Source organism: Protomyctophum bolini (assembly GCF_963924005.1).
Source record: "Protomyctophum bolini genome assembly, chromosome: 19".
Classification (NCBI taxonomy): domain Eukaryota; kingdom Metazoa; phylum Chordata; class Actinopteri; order Myctophiformes; family Myctophidae; genus Protomyctophum; species Protomyctophum bolini.
This window is the reverse complement of record NC_137880.1, coordinates 10089783-10113603: the sequence shown is the minus strand read 5'-3', so window position 1 is coordinate 10113603 and position 23821 is coordinate 10089783. Positions and strand designations below refer to the sequence as shown.

General features: G+C 45.1%; 1 protein-coding gene across 4 annotated transcripts in view; it reads right to left on the bottom strand.

Moving 5' to 3' along the window:
* The window catches only part of utrn (utrophin), a 254571-nt gene that overhangs the window by 217475 nt on the left and 13275 nt on the right, over positions 1–23821 (bottom strand). For 3 of the 4 annotated variants that reach the window (XM_080791556.1, XM_080791561.1, XM_080791557.1), the window contains exons 3-7: positions 8958–9019; positions 6363–6455; positions 4576–4653; positions 2703–2795; positions 708–880 (exon numbers count right to left, since the gene is read on the bottom strand). In XM_080791556.1, the coding sequence (XP_080647682.1) occupies positions 708–880; positions 2703–2795; positions 4576–4653; positions 6363–6455; positions 8958–9019 (499 nt within the window). Of the gene's footprint in view, positions 1–707; positions 881–2702; positions 2796–4575; positions 4654–6362; positions 6456–8957; positions 9020–17796; positions 17842–20954; positions 21034–23821 lie in introns of those variants that run through there. The other variant, XM_080791555.1, reaches the window with a different exon arrangement.

Sequence of the window (23821 nt, the reverse complement as noted above, 5' to 3'; positions counted from 1 at the left end):
CATAACAGCGCGGCCGAGCGAGCGGTGACATGACAGGCGTAAACAGAGGGACGCGGGGCTGTGTACACACGCCAGGCCGCGCGCTGACCCCGTCAATGGCCAGCGTGACCTTTCCCCAGTGACACTGCATGGATCTCTTCCCAGGTCCCCCAGAGCGGGCTGGGAAACGTCAGAGCCGCCCGCCTTCCCCAACCTGCTGGCCAAAGCTGGGACTGACTGATTAGTTAACAACACAAATCTTGTATTGGTAGTGGATTTGAGCCACGGACCACCGTTTTTGACGAGATTTAGCATTGCGTTGGATTAGATTGTGTATTGATATTGGTACCATTAGGAGAGACAATCCTTAAAAAAAAAAAATCTACATTCTCTCCAAATGTGTAAACGTCTTGTAATTAAGTAATGCAGATGTTTAACTATAATTTAACTCTTGAGAGAGTAAAAAGAAACCCGAATGGACCCATACGTCCATATGGTTTCATGTTACACTCTCAAAAGATCTATATAAGGGTCCCTTTGGTTACCAACTCTCCGTCATTTAGCTGGGAACCACTTGGATCCCCCTCAAGGACCGCTGGTTGAAAACCACTGTTGTATGGGGATCCCAGGCACAGAAATATTTCCATGGGGGGGGGGGGGGTCCTCTGGCCAAATACATATTCAGTGATACAGTGATAACACACACACACACACACACACGCACAGACCTGAAGCGGTGTAAGATGGCGTTGAAGGCCAGGCCGTCCGCCCAGCTGGTGGTGAAGTTGAGCACGTTGACCTGTGGGTAGGAGCGGCTGCACTGACGCACCCAGCTCAGCAGGATCTTCTCACTGTTGGTCTGCTTCAGGTTGGACATGATGTTCTTCATGATGTCCTTCACCTGGAGACACAGAGGACGGACGGACGGACGGACAGACAGACAGAATGCACAGGTGTTAAGAAATGGCTATACCTAAATACACACCTATTCAAGGTGAAGGGGGGGGGGGGGGGAATCACACTTGTGTGAAGTGAGGGCTGCCTGGTAATGTTTGTTTAACCCTTTTAGGCCTGACTTCGAAGTAAAAAAAAACGTTCGCTCTGAAAGAATATATACCTATTCAAATGACCGAAAGAAAATTAAAAAAAGCTTTCCACAGCTTGTAGGAGCTGGTGTAAAAACACCACCTCCCCAGAGGATTAGCTTAAAGTGTAAGTTTTCTCCCCCAACAGTTAACAAACCAACATCCAGTAGAAGAAAGTGTATACAGGGTACCTGCATTCGGCACATTACTGTCATGTTATAATGCATACTGCTGTGGTTTCGTTTCAGTACAGTATGGAACATAAACTTGCAGAGACTTGAAGCTCGCTTCAGGTAGGTAAACAGAACATATTTAACTAAAGATCATGGTGTCTATTTTGTTTTGCCAAAGTTTACCTCGCGGAGTGATTCGAAAAGTCTAGCTGAATACAGTCCCCTGGAGAGAAGACTTCTTTAAGGTAAATATTGCCTTATTAGATACCATATAGTATAAGTGTAGACTGCAGAGAGACAGGAAGCCGAGGAGGCTAAAGAGGGAAGGGCTAGAGTGGAATCAGAGATGTTGCAACAGTCGTAAACATAAGGTTAAGCACACTAAAGGTGCGTTCAGACTTGAATGGTTAGAGCGGCGCGATTACATACAACGTCAATGCAAAGACGAGAAAAAAATAAATATATATATATATATATATATTTATATTCAGGTCTGAACGCAGCTTAACCCATTTAGGCCAAAAATTATATGTAATTGGCCGCCGGCCCCCCATCTGAAAATATGTTTTTCCAGGGACCTCCCCAGAAGCAAAGATTTGAGTTCAAAACATTTGCTCTGAACGAAAATATTCAAACATTTGGGGCACATTTTCACGATTAAAAAAAAATAGCAGACCTACAAGCTCGTAGCGCGGCACATTCAACCACCAGTGCAGAGTGATCCAAGACTCATTGAAATGTTTAGCTCACATCGACTCAATCGTTCAGTCAAGTTTGAATGTAAATCTAAAAAAATATAGCAAATAATCCGAAAATAGTTTAAGCGTTTTAAACATACAAGACAAATTTATAAATGGATAATTGATATACTGATGCCGTTTTTCAGGCCGATGAAGCTACTACGTATTGTATGAAATTGTGTTTGCAGATTAAACCTTTTCATATGCATTGGATTAGATGCATCGTGTCATTTTTTTAAATTGTTTATTTCGGATATTTAACCCTCAAATTGCAATACTTAGTAAACTTTACCTTTGGCTCTGTACTTGGTCTGCTCTTTCCACCCCCTCTACACTTCCCTCTTTGATGAAAATAGCAGATCTACAAGCTCACATTGTGAGATTGCATTGAGATTTTGGCAGCCCCCCTGTAGTAACTCTGAGGACCCGTTGAAGACCCCTGCCCCAATATGATGCGAACCCTTTCTCATTTCATGAGAGGGCTTCAATTGTAAATGTTCACCAACTCTGCAGTTTCAAACTATGAACAGTTCAGCCCTTCCAATGGCCATGGATAAACGCAGTATGTTTGACACACACACACACACACACACACACACACACACACACACACACACACCTTTCATCAGACCCTAATTGGGCAGCAGGTGCACACACAGGCAAGGCAAACGGCAATGAGTCTTGGTGTGTGTGTGTGCGTTCGTGTGTGTGTAATGTGTTTTCACCTGCCAGTGAAGGATAATACTCCAAATGAGGCCCAGGGTCAATTTGTGGTTTCCGTCCACAATGTCGGTTCCCCCTATGTTCACCAAATCCACCTGAGAGAGAGAGAGAGAGAGAGAGAGAGAGAGAGAGAGAGAGAGAGAGAGAGAGAGAGAGACAGAGACAGAGACAGAGACAGAGAGAGAGAGAGAGAGAGAGAGAGAGAGAGAGAGAGAGAGAGAGAGAGAGAGAGACAGAGACAGAGACAGAGACAGAGACAGAGACAGAGACAGAGACAGAGACAGAGACAGAGATAATTAGAAGGAGCCATGGATGGAGCAATGTTTTGCAAACGCCTATCTATTCTACAGAATTAACATGTGTGTCCTACACATTTTCCATTACTAATTGGTAATTGTGTGTAAGTGTTAACGTAAGTGTTAACTCCCAAGCTAAAAAGATAATGGATTCAAAAGCTTCCCACACATCCTGGGGAAACAAAAGAAGAAACGTGTGGTGTCAATGGGCAACCATCACTTGACATTCACACACTTGAACTTGCGGAAGCAGCTAAGGAGGTGATGCGACTGCAACAACACCCATTAATCTGCGGCGAGAGGTCCACACAGCGCATCTACACACACACACAGGCTAAAAATACACAAGCATGCATTGCACGGTTCAAACCCTGGTGGTTGGTCATTCACTGGCCCTTGTGGGAAAGCGTAGGTCACGCACACAGACCCCTTTTCCACCAGTTGATTCCCAATGGGAACCGGTTCAGTTCTTTTTGGTTCTTAGTCCATGGAACGTTAATTATGAATTGAGTGGTCACGCATCCGCCTGGGTGACAGCAGACTGCTGGGCGAGCGCTGGCACTTTGGCATGGGGGGTCAAATCAACATATGGAATGAATTCTGTACTGGCCATATATGGAGCGTGTCTTGAGTGTACAGGGTTTGATGAGGTCAGATCAACATATGGAATGTCAGAACGGGCCAACTCCATATGTGGAGATCTAAGGGTGGCAGCGGGGCCAGTGTCTTGAGTGTACAGGGTTGAGGGTTTGATGAGGGCCCAGGTATGGCCGGGCTTTCATTTCCAGGCCTGTGAGAACTCTAGTTTTCGCCAGCTGCCGGGCACGGCTGCACAAATATCTTTTGGGCAGGCCCGTCTAGAGTTTAAATGGACAGGTGTCAATCAAAAAGGAGACATCGAAGAGGATGGATGTGGAAGGATCAACATATGGAATGTCAGAACAGGTCAGCTCCATATCTGGAGATCGAACGGTTTGTGGTTGCTGGCCAATATTGATGACATCAGGGATCTCCATATATGGATGACATATTGATGACATCCTTTGATGTCACGAGGCATGACCATATATGGGGCATGACCAACTGGCGGGAAATGCACTATTTCATAATTTACTGCGACCTGTGGTCACAATTAACATTCCAATTTTGGAGCTCTGGCTCATGGACTAAGAACCAAAGAGAACTGAAGCTTTTCCCCATTGGGAACCAACCGGTGGAAAAGGGGTCATAGACTCATGGTCGATGCTGTTCCCCTTGCAAAGACCCTGTGCCCCGTATCTTCCTACCACTGCCAAGGTTCAAAGCATGTTGACTGGCTATCATACAATTACAGAGCGGAAGAGAGAGACAGATAGTGTGTGTGTGCGCGCGTGCGTGCGTGCGTGCAAAATCAAGGACAAGGGCACACATTCAAGCATTTCCGTGTCGTTTCCTTTGATGGAAATGAGCTCTGCTGCTGGATCCAGCATAATGTTAATAAACAAATGAAGTAAAGATTAACAGCAACTGCTGACTGAATGAAATGAGGCACAAAACGGTGAAACAAACAGGCCCAGAGATGTGATCAGTGTGCACTCACGTTGTTTTGATGCAGGACTTGAAGTACTTTGTTGACGTTGTTCAGAGCGTGCACTCTGGTGGAGCCTCGCTCTTTGGTCTGGGGGAGAGAAAAGGTTTCACACAAGTATAGTCAAAAGCCTTTTCTTTTTTTTCTTTCCCCACAGGACAATTTTAGCTTTTGCATTGTGGAAGGAAATGACTCGCATGCAGAAGGATAGCAACGAGTGGCGGTTAAAGAATGAACTTGGCTTCAGTCGGGTCAAACTAAGCTGTCAGTTAAGCGTGCCAGTCGTCACTGCATTCATCGGAGCCATTAAGCTTTCGCCAGCCTCCGCAGGGGGAAACTTCTAGAAAGAATGGCACGTTGAACACGGGATGAAAATCCTTTGGAGTCCTAGACATAACACTTTAGCACCCACTTATAGAATTAGTATCATAGGGGTGCGTGTATAGTTGTATACCGTATGTCGGCCTGCAAGTGTGTGTGTGTGTGTGTGTGTGTGTGTGTGTGTGTGTGTGTGTGTGTGTGTGTGTGTGTGTATTATGAGACGGCTGGCACTCCGTGAGGCTACAGGTGCTAGAAAGCAGATACGCCGTTGGTGGGAATGACAGGGTCAGTAAAAGGTGAGAGTGATTAAACGCAGATACCAAATGACGGAAGAATGTGTGTAGTACCGTGTGCGCGTGCATGCGTGTGTACACACACACACACACATTCACAATCAATATAGCCACATAAGGCAATGATAGTAATGCCACTCATCACTCCCAAACTATCCATTCTTACTTTTTATTTAAAATAATTATCAATATATAAAAGGTCTCATTCATGGTCTAAATCAGGAGTTGGGCAACTTTGACGATTGATAGGGCATATACAGTACTTCCGTAGCAAAAACTAGCTGATCTATTTGAATTGAAAAAAGTAACCTTTTTATTTAATTTCAACTGAATTTAGTTTATATGTTAACTTTATGAACTAAATACAAATACTTTGAAGATATAATACAATATCATTTTTATACTAGTCATTAGGCTACAGTACATATATAGACTGAAGTAATTAAAGCAGGTCATGTTTGGAATTGTAACAGCTGAAATCAATAATATATTTGATATTAACCCGAGGGCCGCATTAAGTGATGGTGGGGCGGGCCACCATCATCCCGTTGCTCATGCATGTATGGTCTAAAGTCTTTAGCCCAGTCCACGCCACTGATTTGCGATGCAGCGAAACGGTGGCAATAGACATCGCAGCGGTCTGAATCTGGGGATCCAGAGCGTCAACATTGAGTTGACTTCACAGACCGCTATAACATTACAATAGCAGTGGTCCTCAAACGTTTTAATTTCAACGACTTTTGCTGCGTGTCACTTGTTGAGGAGGCGAGCAGAGCGGGCAATCAGCAGAGTTGCCAGGTCACACAGAGAGGGAGGTTCCTCCCTGCGCAGTGCACAGCACGCATGGACCTCTCGAGGCTCAAAGTGCTTCGTCTTCTGGAAATTAAACATTCTGAAGGTGCTACAGTATGGCTGCTATCCATGCTTCGACTCTCTTTGAAAGCAAGCAGCCAAAATGTCACGGCAAAGCCTCTGTGTAACTTCAAAGCGGCGTTGCATTGAGCAAGACCGCATGTAGGATAAACACAGTTTACTGTCCATATTCCTATAAATGGCCGTTGAGAGGGAATCGTTAGGAAAACGGAATCGTTAAAATCCGAAAAAGCATCCCAACCTACTGATAATTATGAATAATTATGTAACACACACACACACACACACACACACACACACACACACACTTACCAGGGTGCTGTCTGTTAGTCCCTCCAGCAGGTCTAGCAGCTTGCGTCCGTCCCTCAGGTCAGAAAACATGTCGCTGATGGATGTCTTCCCCGTCTTATTGGGGGGAAACAAACAAACAAAATGTGAAGATTAACTCAAGATAACACAGACATGGACTAATAGAGAGATAACGGGCATTTTTTAAATAATCAGCATCGGCTCACGTCTGCATTCAAAAGCAGCAACTTTTAAAATAATATTTATTTTATTTTATTTAGTTGTTGCATCATTTTTAAATCACAAATGAAAAACAAGTGGCATGGCTACCTGCTTAAACAATCCGATCACAATGCATACTGTCATTACCAAGTGAAGATGTATTGTCTGCTTTCGTTTATGCATTGACAAAATCAACAATGTTCAGAGTAACAAAAGTTGACACATGTTTTCTTCTTTTAAATAAAAGCAGTATATAGCATATCACGGACCTGTTGTTCAGTGGCATGCCATGTTTGACAGAGACAGGCCAAACTGAAAGAAAGAAATGATCCTGTCCAGTGTCCGCACACACAATCCGAGTGTTTACATTTGCGTACACACTCTCCACTGTAACAACCGAGTGATTTGGAACTATATCAAAGGACTAAAACAGAAGGAGCAAGGGCAGCAGCGATAAATGGCAACACACAGTGAGGGAGTGTTGTGTTGTCCAAACACCCCATACATGATGTTTACATAAGACCGATTAGTGAAATAATTTTAACATATTTAACATTTTTCTGCAGATAGCTTGTCCATGGGAGTAACGGAAGATAGATAAATGTAGGGGGTTAAAATGGGGAAAACGCGCGCGCACACATGCACACGCACCCCCCATTGGTCTAGCGGGAAGCTCTCACTATGGGAATACTTCAGAAAGCACATTGTACTCTTTTCTATCTTTATGTAACATATATACTCTTTAGAATTTGAAATAAATTATAATATTTGTGCACATGCCCAATCCATAGCAGCGGTGTGGATCCGTGAAATGAGTGCCAGCTAGTGTGTTCTCCTCCTCATTGTGATGAGCAACAGATGACTAGTGGGCCAGAGCCTGGGAAGTCCATGTCAAAGACAACAGCGGAGTTCTCTGGGGAGGGCTTTTCATCCAAAATAGCACCAACAAAATACACTTTAAGGACTGTCTGAAATAGACAGCACTCAGATCCCACCACCTCTGCTCCTCAGCAGAATGTCGTCCAAGTATTCTGCCCTGGTGTAATCAAAGCTGCAGCACCTCAAAACACCAAAACCATTATCTCCAGAGTAACACTTTCCAGAGTGACGTTAACTGAGACGTTTCATCCGAGTGTGCAAATGTGTAAGAAGCATCCGTTTGCATGTAGTGCAAAAACAATAGCATGCTTAAAGCAAACATAAGAGCACATAAGTCCTGACTTCACTCGTTCATCCCCTGGTTCCCGGAAGTAATTTCTGTATGGAGAACATCTTAAAATCGTCTCATAATATAAGCATTATGGTCCAGAAGTAAACAGACTGCCCTGGACCGGTGAAATTGACAGGGAGATGGCTCTGTATCATTTACGATAGTCACTGTCAGTGTCAGTCACTCATATTTGATATGTTTCGTGCAAATTCCAGAGCTACCAACCTGCACACATTTTGTGTACCAACCACGCAGTTCTAGGTGTCTATACGCCTAGAATTGCGTGGTTGGTACACAAAACGTGTGCAGGTTGGTAGCTCTGGAATTCATTTGGCGGCACATACATTAGCGATTTCTCACAGTAAGTCGATTCTTCATATCCGTATGAGTGAAACTGCCGGGATCATGTTTTTATTTTTGGAAAACAGTTCTTATTTATTTTGACTAGATATAAAGGGAATTCAATCCAGAATGGGGGGGAAAAACGCGACCCAGTTAGGATGTGAAAATGATGTCAGACTTCGGTGCTCTATAGACTTCGCTGCCACATGACATCACGGGGTAGTATGATGGGGTTTTTTTTGGTGGGCGCCATGAATAAGATAAACATTAAACGTCCATAGACTTGGCTGCCACATGACTTCATGTCTGAAAGCCAGACGTTGGAGAGGCAAGCGCCCCTCAAAAAACAAGATAGTATAGGGTCGAACAACAGCATGGCTCCCACCCGTGAGAATGTCCAACTTCACATGGACAGTCAGACTGCAACTTAATGATGTTTCTGCCATCTACGAACATATGCGGACCCCTAGGCTAGGGTATAGGGGCCAACTACGTACATGTCCGTACGCCGCCACAATGCTTTTCCAATGGTTTGACCAAACATTTTACTTTGATGGGCAGACCACAGCCAAAGACAAATGTTTGGTCAAACCATGTGACTCCCATTGGAAAAGAATTGTGGCGGCCATTAAACAGACAAGACACAGAGCATGATGTGTGTATGGTCAGACAGCACCGTTTAAAGATGGCTCGCCTATAAGGTTCAAGGTCAATTTGAGTTGTCATCGACATGCTTACAACATGAAAACCAAAGTCATACTGAGGACCAGCGCAGTGTGTACAATAACCACAGAGCCATGCTGGATAAACGATGACAGTGATAACCGTGAGAGGCTTTAGATTACCTTGGAGAACTGTGCATTTATCCATTTCGTGAAGGTTTTCTTCTGTACTGCATCGTGTTCGTCTGAGGAAGAAAATAAAAAGACAAAAAACAAACAAAGAGAGGTAAGTTGCTGAGCAGGTGAACCTGTTGCCTGGTTGAAAGTTTGACTATAACAAAAAAACAGTCAGCATTGTAACATCCGGAAAAAAGGCAAAAGGCCGATGCACACCTCAGAAGGCTAGTGACAGGTGCGTAGGGCAATAGAGCAGGGGTTCTCAACCCTAGGGTCACCCCTCGGGGGGGGAAGGTCCCCAAATTATTTTCAACTGAATGGCTGGAAAATGGAAATGAAGAGTTTACATAGTACACATAGTACATGCATACACCTTCCATAATGATTATATCTGGTTTCAGTATTTATTTATGGCGTATTGTCTCTATTATTAAGGTTATTGTAGCAGTCAATATATATTGGAGGTCAGGAGGAGGGGGCGGGGCGGGGGTCCCGAGACATTGCCAAAGCATTTCCGGGGGTCCCCGGGCCAAAAACGTTGAGAACCCCTGCAATAAAGCATACATTAAAAAGGGTATCTTTGAAAACTGCCAAAATGTTGCTCTTTATTAGGTCGACGTTTCGGTCAATTAGACCTCCGTCAGGACAGACAAACATCCGGAACAATACCACCATCATCATCGACAGAAGTTACTCCACAGGTGAAAAGTAATTTTTTGTAGGATCCCACGGCACAGGATCAATTTTGGTTAAATTCACACGTACAGTAATTTAGAAGTGCAGCAGAGCTTGCGGTTTAAAACATTGTGTACAGTTTGTTGGAAACATTGAATGTGTTCCTTTTGCAACAAAAAACGTCACAATTTCACACAAGACAAAGTCAGTCACGGGAGAATATTCCCACTGAAGAAAATGTAAAAAAAACGGCACGGTGTAACATTTTAACTTCCAGTTAAAACACACGCGCACGGCAGCCGACCATGAAGTCCCCCGAGCCTCCGAGTCCAACTGTAAATATTTCACATTCTCTTCCTGCTTGCCTCCCTCCTTCCACCAGCCCTCCTTTGTTCTCTCCAACAGAGCTTTCTAATAAGGCCTCATTGTGTGACCGGCAGAGAGAGGGGTCAGGTGCTTTGAAGTGCCGCTTGTACGTCCGTCTCCTGTAATGGATCAGAGCCAGGGCCCCGTGTGTAGAGACAGAACCTTGGAGACAACGTGTGTACTAGTAGCAATGCTTTCAGACGTGTTCCAAGTCCATCATATGATTGTTGTTAAAGAATACGACAGCAACAAATCCAAAAGCCTTTCATAGCATATTCGACACCTCCTATATCACCAATATTGTCAGGCAAACGTGTGAAAGGCTCATATGGGAAAAACATAACTTTTTCATAAATCAAAACTTTGGCGTAAGATTGATTGTAAGCACAGAGGGCACACATGGCCGTACGGCAGCTCTGCAGTCAGTAAATCAGTTTGAAAATCAGTTCAACAAAACCTTCTACTCTTAGATTTGCCCATGAGAATACAATAGACCTATATACAGTATATCTTTACGAGCTCTGAAAGGTATTTGCACATCGTGCACATGACGGCAGTCAGCAGCAGGCCACAGAAACAGACAGAGATCATGCACACCTCGTTGATCGCGGGAATCCAATGACGGTTCATCCGAGAAGGATGGCATTTAAAAAAAAAAAGTGCATAACGCCATCTAAATGCAGTCTTAACCCATTTTGGGCGGGGACCCCTTTTGGTGTTTTAAGCGTTACCTTATACTTTAGCTATTGAAAAATAGCAGATCTACAAGCTCACAGCGCAACACTCGGTGGTGCGCTATGAGCTTGTAGGTCTGCCATTTTTGAAAAGTCGTGAAAATGTGATGCAAATCTTTGAATATATATTTCAGAGCGAAATTTTTTTAACTAAAATATTTGCTTCATGGGGAAGTCCCTGGAACTATATATTTTGAGATGGGGGTCCGTGGCCCAATAGAGATAGTTCTGCGGGTCCTCGACATGGAAAAGGTTGAGCGCAACTGACATAGGAACATGGGTTTTTGAGAAAACTATTAGGATTTAGAAGCCTTTTTTTTGTATCGCCATCAATCCAAAATGGGATAATTCAGTCAACCCTCAGTCAATGCCAACGACATGCCATCCAAGGAAGTGAGACTCCAGGTGAGTCACACATGAGAGCTTCTGGGAGGGGTCTAGTTACTTCTTTAAATGATTACGTGCCCTTGCACTGACCTTCCCTATATATATATGACCGGCTCACTGTCATGTCAGTGAAGTGCAGTCTCTCTCCACACATGGAGGAACACCTTGGGAACACGGCCAAAACGGAGCACAATCACGTCCGCCCCAGTGTGCACCGTGACTGGGTGGAAGACAATAAACCCCAGGGTGGAGGAGCGTTAAATGTGTGTGCGTGTGCGTGTGTGTGTGTGTGTGTGTGTGTGTTTTTTAAACAACCACTGTCATTCAACCAGATGCTGTGTAAAGCACCATGAACTGAACAAAAGGTCAAAGGCTAAGATCACCAGCCTATAGCGGGGTCACTGGCTTCTTTGTTTGTGTGGTGTGTGTGTGTGCGGCGCGCTTGAAGGTGTGTGACTGTGTGCGCGCGTGTGTGTGTGTGTGTGTGCATGTAGTGGTCGTAGGGACATAAAAACAGGAATGTACCCCACGGGGAGGTAAGCAAGATGACAAGGGGTTGAGAGAGGTGAGGAGGTGAAAAGGGTGACATAATGGATGGGGAGGGGGGGGGGGGGAGGGGGTGGTTCCAAAACATTTTACCTTTTAAAAAATTCCATCTAGTTTTAATGGCTGGACTTGGAGGGTTTGGTCAGCGTTCCAACACGGGCAGCCGACCGGACGGGCTGCCAGTCACCACAGTCTACTCTACACCTGAACATAGTCATTCCAATCTACAGCAGTGGTTTTCAACCCTTTTCATATCATTCAAGAGCCATTATTTATTCAGTATTTGAGCCACGGACCACCATTCGATGACATTTAGCCTCTCAGACCCAAGACTTTGAATATTGTGTTGTCGTTATAGGTGAGATTTTGTATGTTGGTACCGTCCATTATAGGAGAGAGAACAGGCGTTGATCGAAATAACAACTCTTCTACATTCTCTAATTGTGTATAGACTTCTTGTAAATTAAGAAACGTATATGTTTAACAATAATTTTACTCCTGAGAGCGTAAAGTGAAACCAAATGGACCCGTCCATTTTACACTCTCAAGAGGTAAAGATCTCTAAGGGTCCATTTGGTTATAAACCCTCCATCACTTGGACCACCTCAAGGACCACTGGTTGAAAAGCACTGATCGACAGTAAATAATATTTGTCTGAATGTGTGCATTGAGAGACTGGCGAGTTTGTGGCGTTTGATACATGATCCCCCCGAACATACTTTCAAGAAACGGAAATGGCCGTTCAATTCACACTTTGTTATAAATGATTTAAAAAAATGAGGTAAAGAAGGAGATGGCGACAGACCGAGAGACCGAGAAAGATGACCGAAAGGTAGAAAAGGTGGCCGTTGACGTGAGAGCTGGAGAAAGGTGGAGAGACCAGAGGGGATGGGTTTAACACCTGTGCCTGCTTGGCCTGTCACCATTACTAATTTAAGTTGACCATTAATGGTCACACAAATAATTACGATTAGCGTTTCTTTGCATTGAACATTGGAACGTCATAATTTATAGTATACTTCCGTTTGCCTTTTAAGGCTCCGTGAAAACATTGTATGGGGCGGAAATAGTTGATCTGCAGGCTTACAACACGTCACAAAGTGAGCTTGTAGACCTGCTATTTCTGCTATTTTTGAGAATGTATGGACATTTCTCAGCATGGAAACGATAGCAATTATTGTTGCATAATCGTCAAAATGATTGCGATTAGGCGATTATGTAATAATTGTAACAGGCCTAGCGCCCGTTTCATTCAGTGGGGGTCACGAGATGCAGACATAATTGTGGTGTATCAACGGCTTGGCGATGTCTTTCCTGCAAATAAATATGTCCAGAATGCCGCCGCATTTGAGCGTTTGTTTGTTTTTTAGACAAGAAAGAGCAAGAGGGTGTTTTAGAGAACAGAGAGATATGAATGAAGGAGTAAAAGATCTACGAGCCTGAGAGAAAGGGAGGGAGAGAGAGAGAGAGAGAGAGAGAGAGAGAGAGAGAGAGAGAGAGAGAGAGAGAGAGAGAGAGAGAGACACACACTAAGAGTAGGACTCATAAGAAGAGGCCCAATAACTGATGGCAATCAATCACACACGATAACCAATAATAGCCAAGAAGGCCAGACATGCCCCGACAAAGAGGGAGGGATTAGACATACAGCAGGACAAAGAGGAACATACAAAGAGGGACAGAGGCCAAGAGGCAAGCGCGGAAAGAGAAAAAGAACCTTGTTGCGAGAAGAACGTTGAAAAAAGTATAGCTAATGCCATGCTTTCAACACAATATCAATGTTCCTTCTCTTTTCTGAAAGGCCCCATAGGGAGGCCCTACAGCAGTATCAGCAGCACCCAGCCCGGGGCCCCTGGGGGCCCTATGTGGGCTCAGATCTCCTGAGCACACCCCCCCAACACCATCTTTACGGGACAATACACCTGATTCATACATACTGCATTCATACATACTGCCCTCTCCAACTCCCTCTACTCTATACTCTCCACAGTACAGCAATGTCATGCTGAATGATTGGATAAAGGGGGCCGGAGACATGTGTGCGCTTGTGCATGTATAGGGGTGTGTGTGTGTGTGTGTGTGTGTGTGTGTGTGTGTGTGTGTGTGTAAACGGGAATGGTGCATTTATATAGCGCTTTTACACAAAGTGCTTTACATGCATTACATTCACCCATTCACTCACACACACATTCACTCACCGATGGCGGAGGAAACCATGCAAGGCACCAACCTGCACATCGGGAGCAAATAGGGGTTCAGAGTCTTGCTTAAAGGGAAACGTCACCCTTTTTACAAATATTTCCAAAATATATGTTAATGATGTTTAGAAGATCTAGAACACATTCCTGGGAGTTTGTATGTGTGTAATATGTGGATTTAGATATTTTAGCAGTGAGCCCAGTGTCTCTGATGTCATGGACACTGGTCTCACATACTTCCTGGACTACATGTCTCAGTAAGACAGCCCTCCCCCTATCCACGAGGCGGAGCAGTGCACCAAAGCATTATGGAAATTGTAGTCCAGGAAGGAAGTGAGCCCAGTGTCGATGACATCAGAGACACTGGGCTCACTGCTAAAATATCTAAAACCACACATAAAGACCCCCAGGAATGTGTTCAAAATCTTCTAAACGTCATTAACATATATATTTTTGCAAAAAGGGTGCCGCTCTGAGCCAATGCCGCCCTGTGAGTGCGCGACTGGGCGTGCGTGCATACATGTGTTTGTGTATGTGCGGGTGCACACACACACACACGTGTAGTTTACTTGTGGACACTGGACAGGACAGGACACACACTAGTATATTACATCTCATGAGACAAATTACACACACACACACACCCCCCTGCGGACACACCTGCAGACATACACAGACGGGCATATACATTTAATGTGCCAAGAGAGGAAACTTTCACTTCCTCAGCAGCCAAACGGGAAGCAGTAATCACATCAGGAAGAGAAATCCCAGTGGCGTCATCTCACAGCACAGTGAACGCATGCACACACACACACACACACACACAAACGGTGTGATGATGCTGGGGTTACTTGGACAAGCCAATAAAAAAAAATATATACCGTTTTCCTTTGCATCAGTGAACAATTTCCGTTTTGTTTTCCCCCTGTTCTGTAGTGGGAATTCCATGATATAGTACAGGGGGTTTCAACCCTTTTCATTTCAAGGTCCATTAGCCTGCATTTGAGCCATGGACTACCATTTAATGACATTTACAGTAGCCTCTCAGACCCAAGACTTAATATTTTGTCGTCGTCGTGACCTTGATCAAAATAGCAATTCTTCTAATCTACATGCTCCAATTGTGTAGACTTTCTTGTAAATTAACCAGTAATGCAGATGATTAACAATAATTTAAGTACTTGAGGCGGGCGTATAATAAAACCACACGTGGTTTCATTTAACAAATTTAAGATGTATAATAGTTAAATATAATCTATTGAGATCTATTTGTTACCAACTCTCCATCATTTAGCTGGGGACCAACTGGACCACTGGTTGAAATTGAAAAGCGCTGACGTTTGAGCAAAGAACCTGGAGGATCCTCGATGCTGGAAATCTATACGACCGCGAGAAAGACATGCATTCCTCCTCACGTGTGGTAAAGCAGGCGGAGTTTGACATGGGCCTGGGTCAGACGGTCATATAATGAACTCTACAACCTCAGCGGTACACCTGGCCATTCCACCGGTATGCCAATATGGTGTCCGTAGGAGGCGCTTTCCTATAAAGGAGCGTCGTTTTACCCCGCCGGCTACTACTAGTAGTAGCAAGTATAGCGGGACGCCCTCGCGGGCGGGGCTTTCTCACGTTCTAATTACAGCCACAGAACCCAGCCACCTCGCTATAGCCTAGTGGACTAACCATTAGACTTTGAATCCACGCCTCACAAGTTCAAATCCCTCTATTTTCCCAACAACCTTTTTTTTTAAACTATTTTTCCAACTGCAGACTACTTTCTTGGACAATGAGGTAGTTTTTGTGAGGTTAGGGTTAGGTATAGCTTTTGAGGGGTCAGGTTTGGGGGTCAGGCATATAACCACTTGCATGCGGTCCAAATGAACACAGCACAGCGCTCCCTACCACACTGACAACAACCAATTACAAGCCGCGCTTTTTAAAATCGTCTAAGGAAACAATATTCGCAACCCGGTATATTCCTCTGGGCTCACAGGTGGAAACGCACTGTGACCACATGGCAAGGAGGGGGGGGGGGGGTGATCCAGAGAGGTACTGAAGTGAAAAATCAAACAAACCCAGAGGGTTTCCACGGCAGCGTGACACACATACACATGAGAGCTTAGATAAATAGATACTTCCTAGGTAGAACCACACAGCTGAGCAGCAATGGCCTCTAGCCAAAAAAGAGAGGAAAAACCTGTAGCTACAGCAATAAATGACAGACTGTTTGCGATGTGGACTCCATAAGGCCAATCTACAAGCTCACAATGTGTCACCTTGTGAGCTTGTAGATCTGCAATTTTCAAAAGATTACTATACATTTTGAAAACTTGAAACGGGGGCATTCTGCACACGAGTACTTTTGGTACTTCAAGTACATTTTTTGATGCCAACACTTTTGTACTTTTACTAAAGTAAATGTTGAATTCCAGGACTTCTACATTGCAGTATTTATCGACAACTTGAATATAGAAATAAAACAACAGAGTACTTTTTTTTCCGCCACTGGAATACAGTACAGTACAGTACAGAAATGCAGACTTTGGCTCCATACTATCATTTTCAGTTATCAGAGGCTCAATAAGCTGAATTCAGGCCAGTGTTTGAACCTTATCATGATGCCCTAAGACAAGTGGTCGGCCTTTCAGTGCACTCCAATGTCCGCATGCTTTGCCCTGGTCTTTGTCACGGCTGTGAACCCCCCCTCCCACTCCCCTCCAGTGAACTTCACCTTGTTGACTTGCGCTGGAGGCTGGCAAGACCCAGAAACAGCTGTTAGCTGTCCCATCTGTCAACAGCGCTCCACCCCTGCCCCGTTGGAATACGATAATCCTTTAGGCAGGACACACAAACAATGTCAGACAGTCCCAACCGACGAGGAGGAGGATGCGGGGGCAAAGAAACACACTTCACACTTCAACTTTGTCTCCCCCCCTCCCACAAGCAGCACGCCAATCAATCTCACGCATAACAGCCCACGAGCGCACACACAAACTCCTCGGCTGTCTAGTTTACAACGTTGACAGTGGAGATGCATTCTATTTTGACTCGGTGGTGGGCTCAGTGGAATGCGTAGAATTCCCCATCGTTTCACACACTCATTCCTTCCCCCCCTCCTCGCTGCAGCGGTCACTTGTCTAAGCTTGTCCCAGAGCCCCGTGTTGACGCTCCAGCGTCTAGTCTAGATGTGGGAATTTGCAGGGAAAACACTACTGAGCAACTGTGCGGATTAACCCATATCCTGCACTTAGTTTGAAAAACACTCTTGCAGAGCAGAGCCGTAGGTGTGTTGCATTAGTGCAATTAGAAGTGAGAAAGTGTTAGGGGGGCAACGGGGCTCTGAAATTATGCTTCGCCGCCGGTGAGGTCACCAAGCAGAGGCAAACCGAGTTAACAGTGAATGACGAACAAGTCAGAACAAGAGGACACAAATCAAAAAATGATGAATTTAAATTGCCTTCAAACAGTACTTGGACTAACCAAGCCGTCCTAGATTCCATTATAGTGTTGCATACATTTGAATTGAGGCCCAATATATGCATGTAACTGCACCATTGCATCGCTGCACTATAAAGGCTTTCTTTACGCATTATGCAACACATTTTTTCTTTCACTTGGAAACTTTCGGACAAATGTGTGACTTCTCTAAATGTACTTTATGTGAATGTGTGGCTACAAAAAGGTTGGTTTACATTAGGTATGTCACAACACGGCAATTTCTTGATGAACCTATGCAGTTGTATCTTTAAGTACCGTATGTTTACACAGGAAAAAAAGGAGAAAACACATGCACATAAGAGTAAATATTAACTACTGCGCTTATGCCGAGCACTCTAGCACACCTGTCACCTGAGCGACACAGCAATCAGCCACCCAGCTGTGTGTCACACGCTCACACACACACACACACACACACACATGGTCGAACGAGGGTCCTACCTCGGAGCTTCAGCCCGCGCTCTGCCATCTCTCCCGGCCTCCCCTCTCCGCTGTCACAACGCCAAGCCAGGGAAAAACAACACGGAGCAAGAAGAGGGGACGAGATCAACCGAGGCCGAGCAACGCAGGACCAGAAACTCACATTCCTGCCTCTCCCTCTCTCTCTCTCTCTCTAACTCTCTCTAACTCTCTCTAACTCTCTCTCTCTCTCCTCCGGCTGTCACTCCTTGACCAGAGGAGGGGGAGAAGAACAGAAGAATGCAACAGAGGGAGGAGACAGGAGGAGGGAGAGAACGAGGTACACTGCTAACGAGAGAGAGGGAGGAGATAGAGAGAGAGGGAGAGAGAGAGAGAGAGAGAGAGAGAGAGAGGGTAAGCCATGGGTGGGCAGTCATAATGCATGGTGCGATAGTGAGAGGAACACACAACACTCTGTTCTGCACCATCCCGGCATGCAACACAAGAGGTGTCCCACGTTGGAAAGCAAAGAAGAGGGACATCATCATCACCGTCCTCTGGTTATCTCCCTCTTCCTCAGAGAATGCATAAACACACACACACAAACAGTACGTAGACACAACATGGGATGGCACGATATGAATGAGAAGAGGCGCCATGGGGGGGGGGGTTATATGCTGACTGGAATGCACCGCGCGGAACACCTTCCGAACGGGCCATGACTGATGAAAGATTGAGCAGGAGAGCCTCCTTCTCCCGTCAGTGATAATCCACTGCTGCACCTTCCCTCCACCACACAGCAGCTTGCCACTTGATGCAGCGCTCTGCCTCCATCCCAACCACACACTGCTTGTTTATATCAGAGCCAGACATGTTCCAGGCATTCCCTTTCACTATTTCCGCACCACAGCACCGTCTGATAGCAATGCTATACCCCCCCCCCCTCCCCCCAAGCAAAACAGAGGGAAGAGTTCAGATATTACGGTTGACTGCTGTGAGCGTGTAGCTGAAATAAACAAGAGGTGCTACTGGTACAGGGCAAGCAAATCACACACGCACACAGCAATACAATAGATCCAAACACTGATCAGAAGAAGGTTACATTATAAGTGCCCCTCGGGGCACAGGTCTCCACCAGGGCAGGTCAGGTTGCGGCCTCCTGGTGGTGCTATTAAAGGCCTATGTGAAAAGGGTGCCATTTCTTCTTACGCCTTGGATGGCAATTGGATGATTTAAGACATATTGTTCAGAAGAATTCCACCTGTTGGTGGCACTATAACAGGCCAATGTGAAAAGGGTGGGATATATTACTCAGCCTAGTAGGAAAGTCTGTGGAAAATGTCACGAAGATTGCATGCTGCGTTCTTGATTTGAGGGAGAATCTGGAGGAGTAATATCCAAAAGTGTGTTTTAAAAAAATACACAATAGCACAATGATGACAATACATACTACTACTAGAAAGGATGTTTTTTCCCCCCCTTTAAGCCACCTAAGGATGAATGAAACATTGCCTTCTCCAGATAGACAGACTGACCAAAATAGCTGAGACAGAACAGTATTTAGCCAACTTGTTTGCATTTGTCTTTTGCAAATCCTAGAGCTACGAGAGAAAGTCACTGTGTCGAACGTTGCAAAGTTCGGTAGCGCCGATTCAGCCCCGTCCGAGTTGTAACCCAATAGCACCGAATCGTAAATAATGTCAAAAGGCAAATCCGTACATACAATACTAGTGAAAGCCACGCCTCCGTCGCGGTCAAAACAGTAGGCAAGCTTAATATGTTAGAAGCTTGTAGATCTGCTAATTTTCAAAACTGTGAAAATGTATGGGCAATTTTCAACATGGAAATGACAAACAAAATGTGTTATTGCGATTATCTCAAATAAGTGGCGACCATGTAATAATTGTGACACGTCACAGGCCTAAGTACAGCATGCAAACAAGCAGCAAGACAGTTGACATCTTCAGAGTTACAAATTGACAAATGAACACTGGAGATTTCACTGTGCAGGGTCGAACATAATCATTTTCTTGCACGTTATTACTATTATTTGCACATTATGACTGTGCCTTCCAGGCACGTTCAACTGTTTCCCTGACTCTTCTGTTCCAAAAACACTTCGCAGGAGGACGGTAAAGGACCTTGCAGACTGGACGCGTTTTTTTTTTCTCTGAAAACCGATGGAAAAACGCTGCTAATAATCAGAAAAACGCAGCAGTGTGCACTGTGCAGGGACCTTAACCCATTTAGGCCTGACCTCAAAATTAAAAAAAAGAAAATCTTCTAAATATTTTCACGATTTTTCAAAAATAGCAGACCTGCAAGCTCGTAGCGCGCCACTCGGTGGCGCGCTACGAGCTTGTAGATCTGCTATTTTTCAATAGCTAAATTATAACATAATGTTTAAAACACCAAAAGGGGTTCCGGCCCAAAATGGGTTAATACTTTCAAAGTTTAGCCGGTGGATAAAGACAAAGTTTAGTGTCAGCCTCTAACCAGGAAACATGGTCTGTCCAACTCAACAATAATAGAGTCCACACACCATTACACGTACTCCTACCACAGGGCTGCCAACACGCATGGATCCTGCAGGAATCCCCCTGCATCGATTGTCCTGGATGTGGTGTCATACTCCCTACATTCACCACAGAACACAGGAACTTACATCACCCCAGACCCCCCCCCCCCCCATGAGTGCATGCAATCACATACAGAGATGTTCACTTAAATGATGAACGGGAATTATTAAAGATGGGTCTTACATTCAGCTGCAGTCATCAAATCAAAGTCAGTAGGCCTACTTTTTGCATTTGAATGGCTGAAAGTGTACCATCATTTCCCAATGCTTTCTGCAGGAAGAACCCCAGAGCCCCCCGTTCCCCGTCCCCCCCCCCCCCCCCCGTCCCACCCCCCCCCCCCCCCCCCCGCTTCGCGAGTCCCCTCCACCCCCCCCCCCACAAAAACCTCCTGGATTCTCACTGTCCAATGTTGGCACTCGTTTATTGCAAAACCAGAGATGGACCTTGCGATAAACGTAGTGGTATACCAAGACTATAGTAACAAGTCTATTATTTTCTTCATGCTGATCTTCTGTTCGCCTTGCACCTGTAGTGCACCAGAGTCCATTTGCATGCTCTGCTTTTCAAAACGTGTTCAAACTGCTCCAGTCGTGTGATCGGCGTCCCCGGGACCATACTCACCCAGAGGAGGACCGCTATCCTGCAGCTTCCCCTTCCTCCGGGAAAAGTTACGCTTTCTCCAAGGCATCCACTTGCTCAAATTCATCACGTAATGAAAAGAGAAGTCGGGGGAAAGAAGTGAAAACAACAGATCAGGAAGAGGAAGAGGAGGTGACTGTGAGAGACGGAGAGAGAGAGAGAGAGAGAGAGCGAGAGAGAGAGAGGAAGTAGAGGGTTGTCGAGCATGCCTGGTGTGTTTACATGCAAGGGTGCACACACACACACACACACACACAGCAGGGGGGCAAGAAAACCGGGTGGTGGAGTGTAAGTGTCACATAAAGGAGTAGTTGACAGATAGATGGAGGGGCACGCACACACGCACACACACACGCACACACGGCAAGGTGGGTGGTGGAGTGAAGGTGTCACATAAAGGAGTAGTTGACAGGTGACAGATAGATGGAGGGGGGTGTGTCTGTGTTCCCGTGCGCGTGTGTGTGTGTGTGTGTGTGTGTGTGTGTGTGCCCGTGCCATATTAGCAGTGATTTATTTGGCAGCTGTATCTCCTCAGACAGGGTGAGAAAGTGGGCAAAGCTGGGGGTAGATAAAGCGAGCGAGGGTGAGTGAAGGACAGAGAAAGTGAGCCGTGTCGTTCTGGTCATGTCAAAGAATGTGACATCAGATAAACACGACCCAGGATGAACTCCGGGTGTTAAAATCTCACACGGCCATCCGCCATGCCGTCATGAATATTGCTTACGAGTCGACAGTTGACAGTCCAATTAAATGACTGGCGGCCGTCATATAGTCAAATTATGACCTGCATGCCGACATTCAAGAAGGAGCCATAAGCCGCTCCAGTGGACATAAGGATCGGGCTGCAGGCATACTGGCCTTTTGCGCATGTAATGGTATATTTAGTGAATGGCAGGAAACTGAATAAACAACTCAAAGATGAAGAGAGGAGTACAAGAGAAAGACAAAATAATGAAAGGGAGTTTATTTCCTTTGCCTTGAACTCTTCTTTTCATTCAACAATAGGAAGTGACTAGACTAAAGTCCTGGTCCACCCGTGACTGACTTCAACCCAAAATCGGATTGAATTAAAGCCATTTCCTCCCATAGAGGATAAGAACAGCTGGGTTTTGACACAGCACAGAGGAATGAAGCAAGCTGCGTTGTGTTGGGCTGGGCTGGGCTAGGCTGGGTGTGCCTGGCCTGGTCTTGGCACTGAAATAAGTAACCAGGGGACCAAGGGGACTTTCCACAGGACGGCGTCAGTCATGAACCCAAAGATATGCCACCAGTCGGCCTCTTCAGTCTGCATGTCTTCTTCAGCATTTGAAATGAAGTCGGCCTCCTTTGAAGTTCGGTACGACACACGGATATGCTAACACTAGTACATACACACAACAACCACAGATGCATTGTGTGTAGTGTTTTGCTTTCTGAAAAAAAAAAAAAAAGGTAAAGACGTTTTTTTCTGGCTATACAACAGTTTAATTCCTGAGGAGAAACCCTAGTCAGAAGTCAGAAGTGGTCCACCCAGGAGATTTTATGATGCATCCTCCTCATAGACTGCAAAGAATTTGGACAAAGCGTTCTCCGGGTCTTATATTGACGTAAAATGCACTTTTGTGTGTTTTTATATCAAAAGTCCATAAAAAATAAAAAACGAAAACGTGCTGCGTGATGACGTGTTGAGGCCCACATCAATAAAAGCTAATGAAAATGAAGCTCACCAGTTTGATTCCCATGCGTCATTGTCTCTCTTCTTTTGATTAAAGAACTACTGTTTTTAATCTCATTCAAGATGACATCCAGACAGTGTATTACTCGTTTTAAACGTATAGGTTGTGTATAGGTTAGAAATAATCCCCTGGCTTTGCCCCACGTCTCTCTGTCACTTTGTTTACAAACGAAACTGCACGTGCAGGAAGTCAGACTTTGAGGACCCATAGCCTGGAGGGATGAGACGCTCTGATTGGTTCAGAAACTTCAGAGCCAGTGTTTCAAGCTGAAACTTCCAAAATGAAATGCCCACCATGTCCGTTTCCCTACACCTTTAAGCCATTTAGACCTGAGGCCGAATCTGTGTCACCTAATAGCAGATCTACAAGCTCATACTGCGGCACTATGTGCCGCACTATGAGCTTGTAGATCTGCTGTTTTTTTTTTTAAATCATGAAAATGTTGTGCAAATCTTTGAATATACAGTATATTCTATTCTTTCACAGTGAACATTTTTAACTCAAATATTTGCTCCTGGGGGGGTCCCTGGAAGAATATATTTTCAGATGGGGGTCACGGCCAAATCATCGTCATCAAACTATAATTCACTCAATGTCTGTCTGTCTGAATGAATGTCTGAAACACTGCCGTTGCTCCTCACTGGCTGCACCAAGACTTTTCACACAGGCATTGACCATAATATTACGGCGGTCTTAACAACGCCCTTTTCCCCATTTAACAAATTATTAATTACTTTATTAGTGAATAAAAATGTCCCCATCTACTCACATGGGAAACTCACACCACCGCCCCCTAGCGACACCTGCATCACAGGTCACTGGTCTCTGTGTAACCTCGCTGTCATGCTTCCTCGGCTACAGCCGCACCACAATAAACAGTGGCCTATACAATTTGGTGCCTGGCCCAGCGACACCAGTGCCGACACATTGTGACGCACTCGCCACTCGATGGAATGGACTGTTATCATTCCACCACGACGAACACGCGCGGTTAGATTGGTTACACTCCCAACGTCAAATTACTGTGTACTTTCTTTTATTTTTTTCACACAGAAAGGCTCTTTCGCCAACCCCGCCTCGGGTATGGGCACTGATGACGCGGAGGAGGGAACACGCCCCCAGAGCCCACAGTGT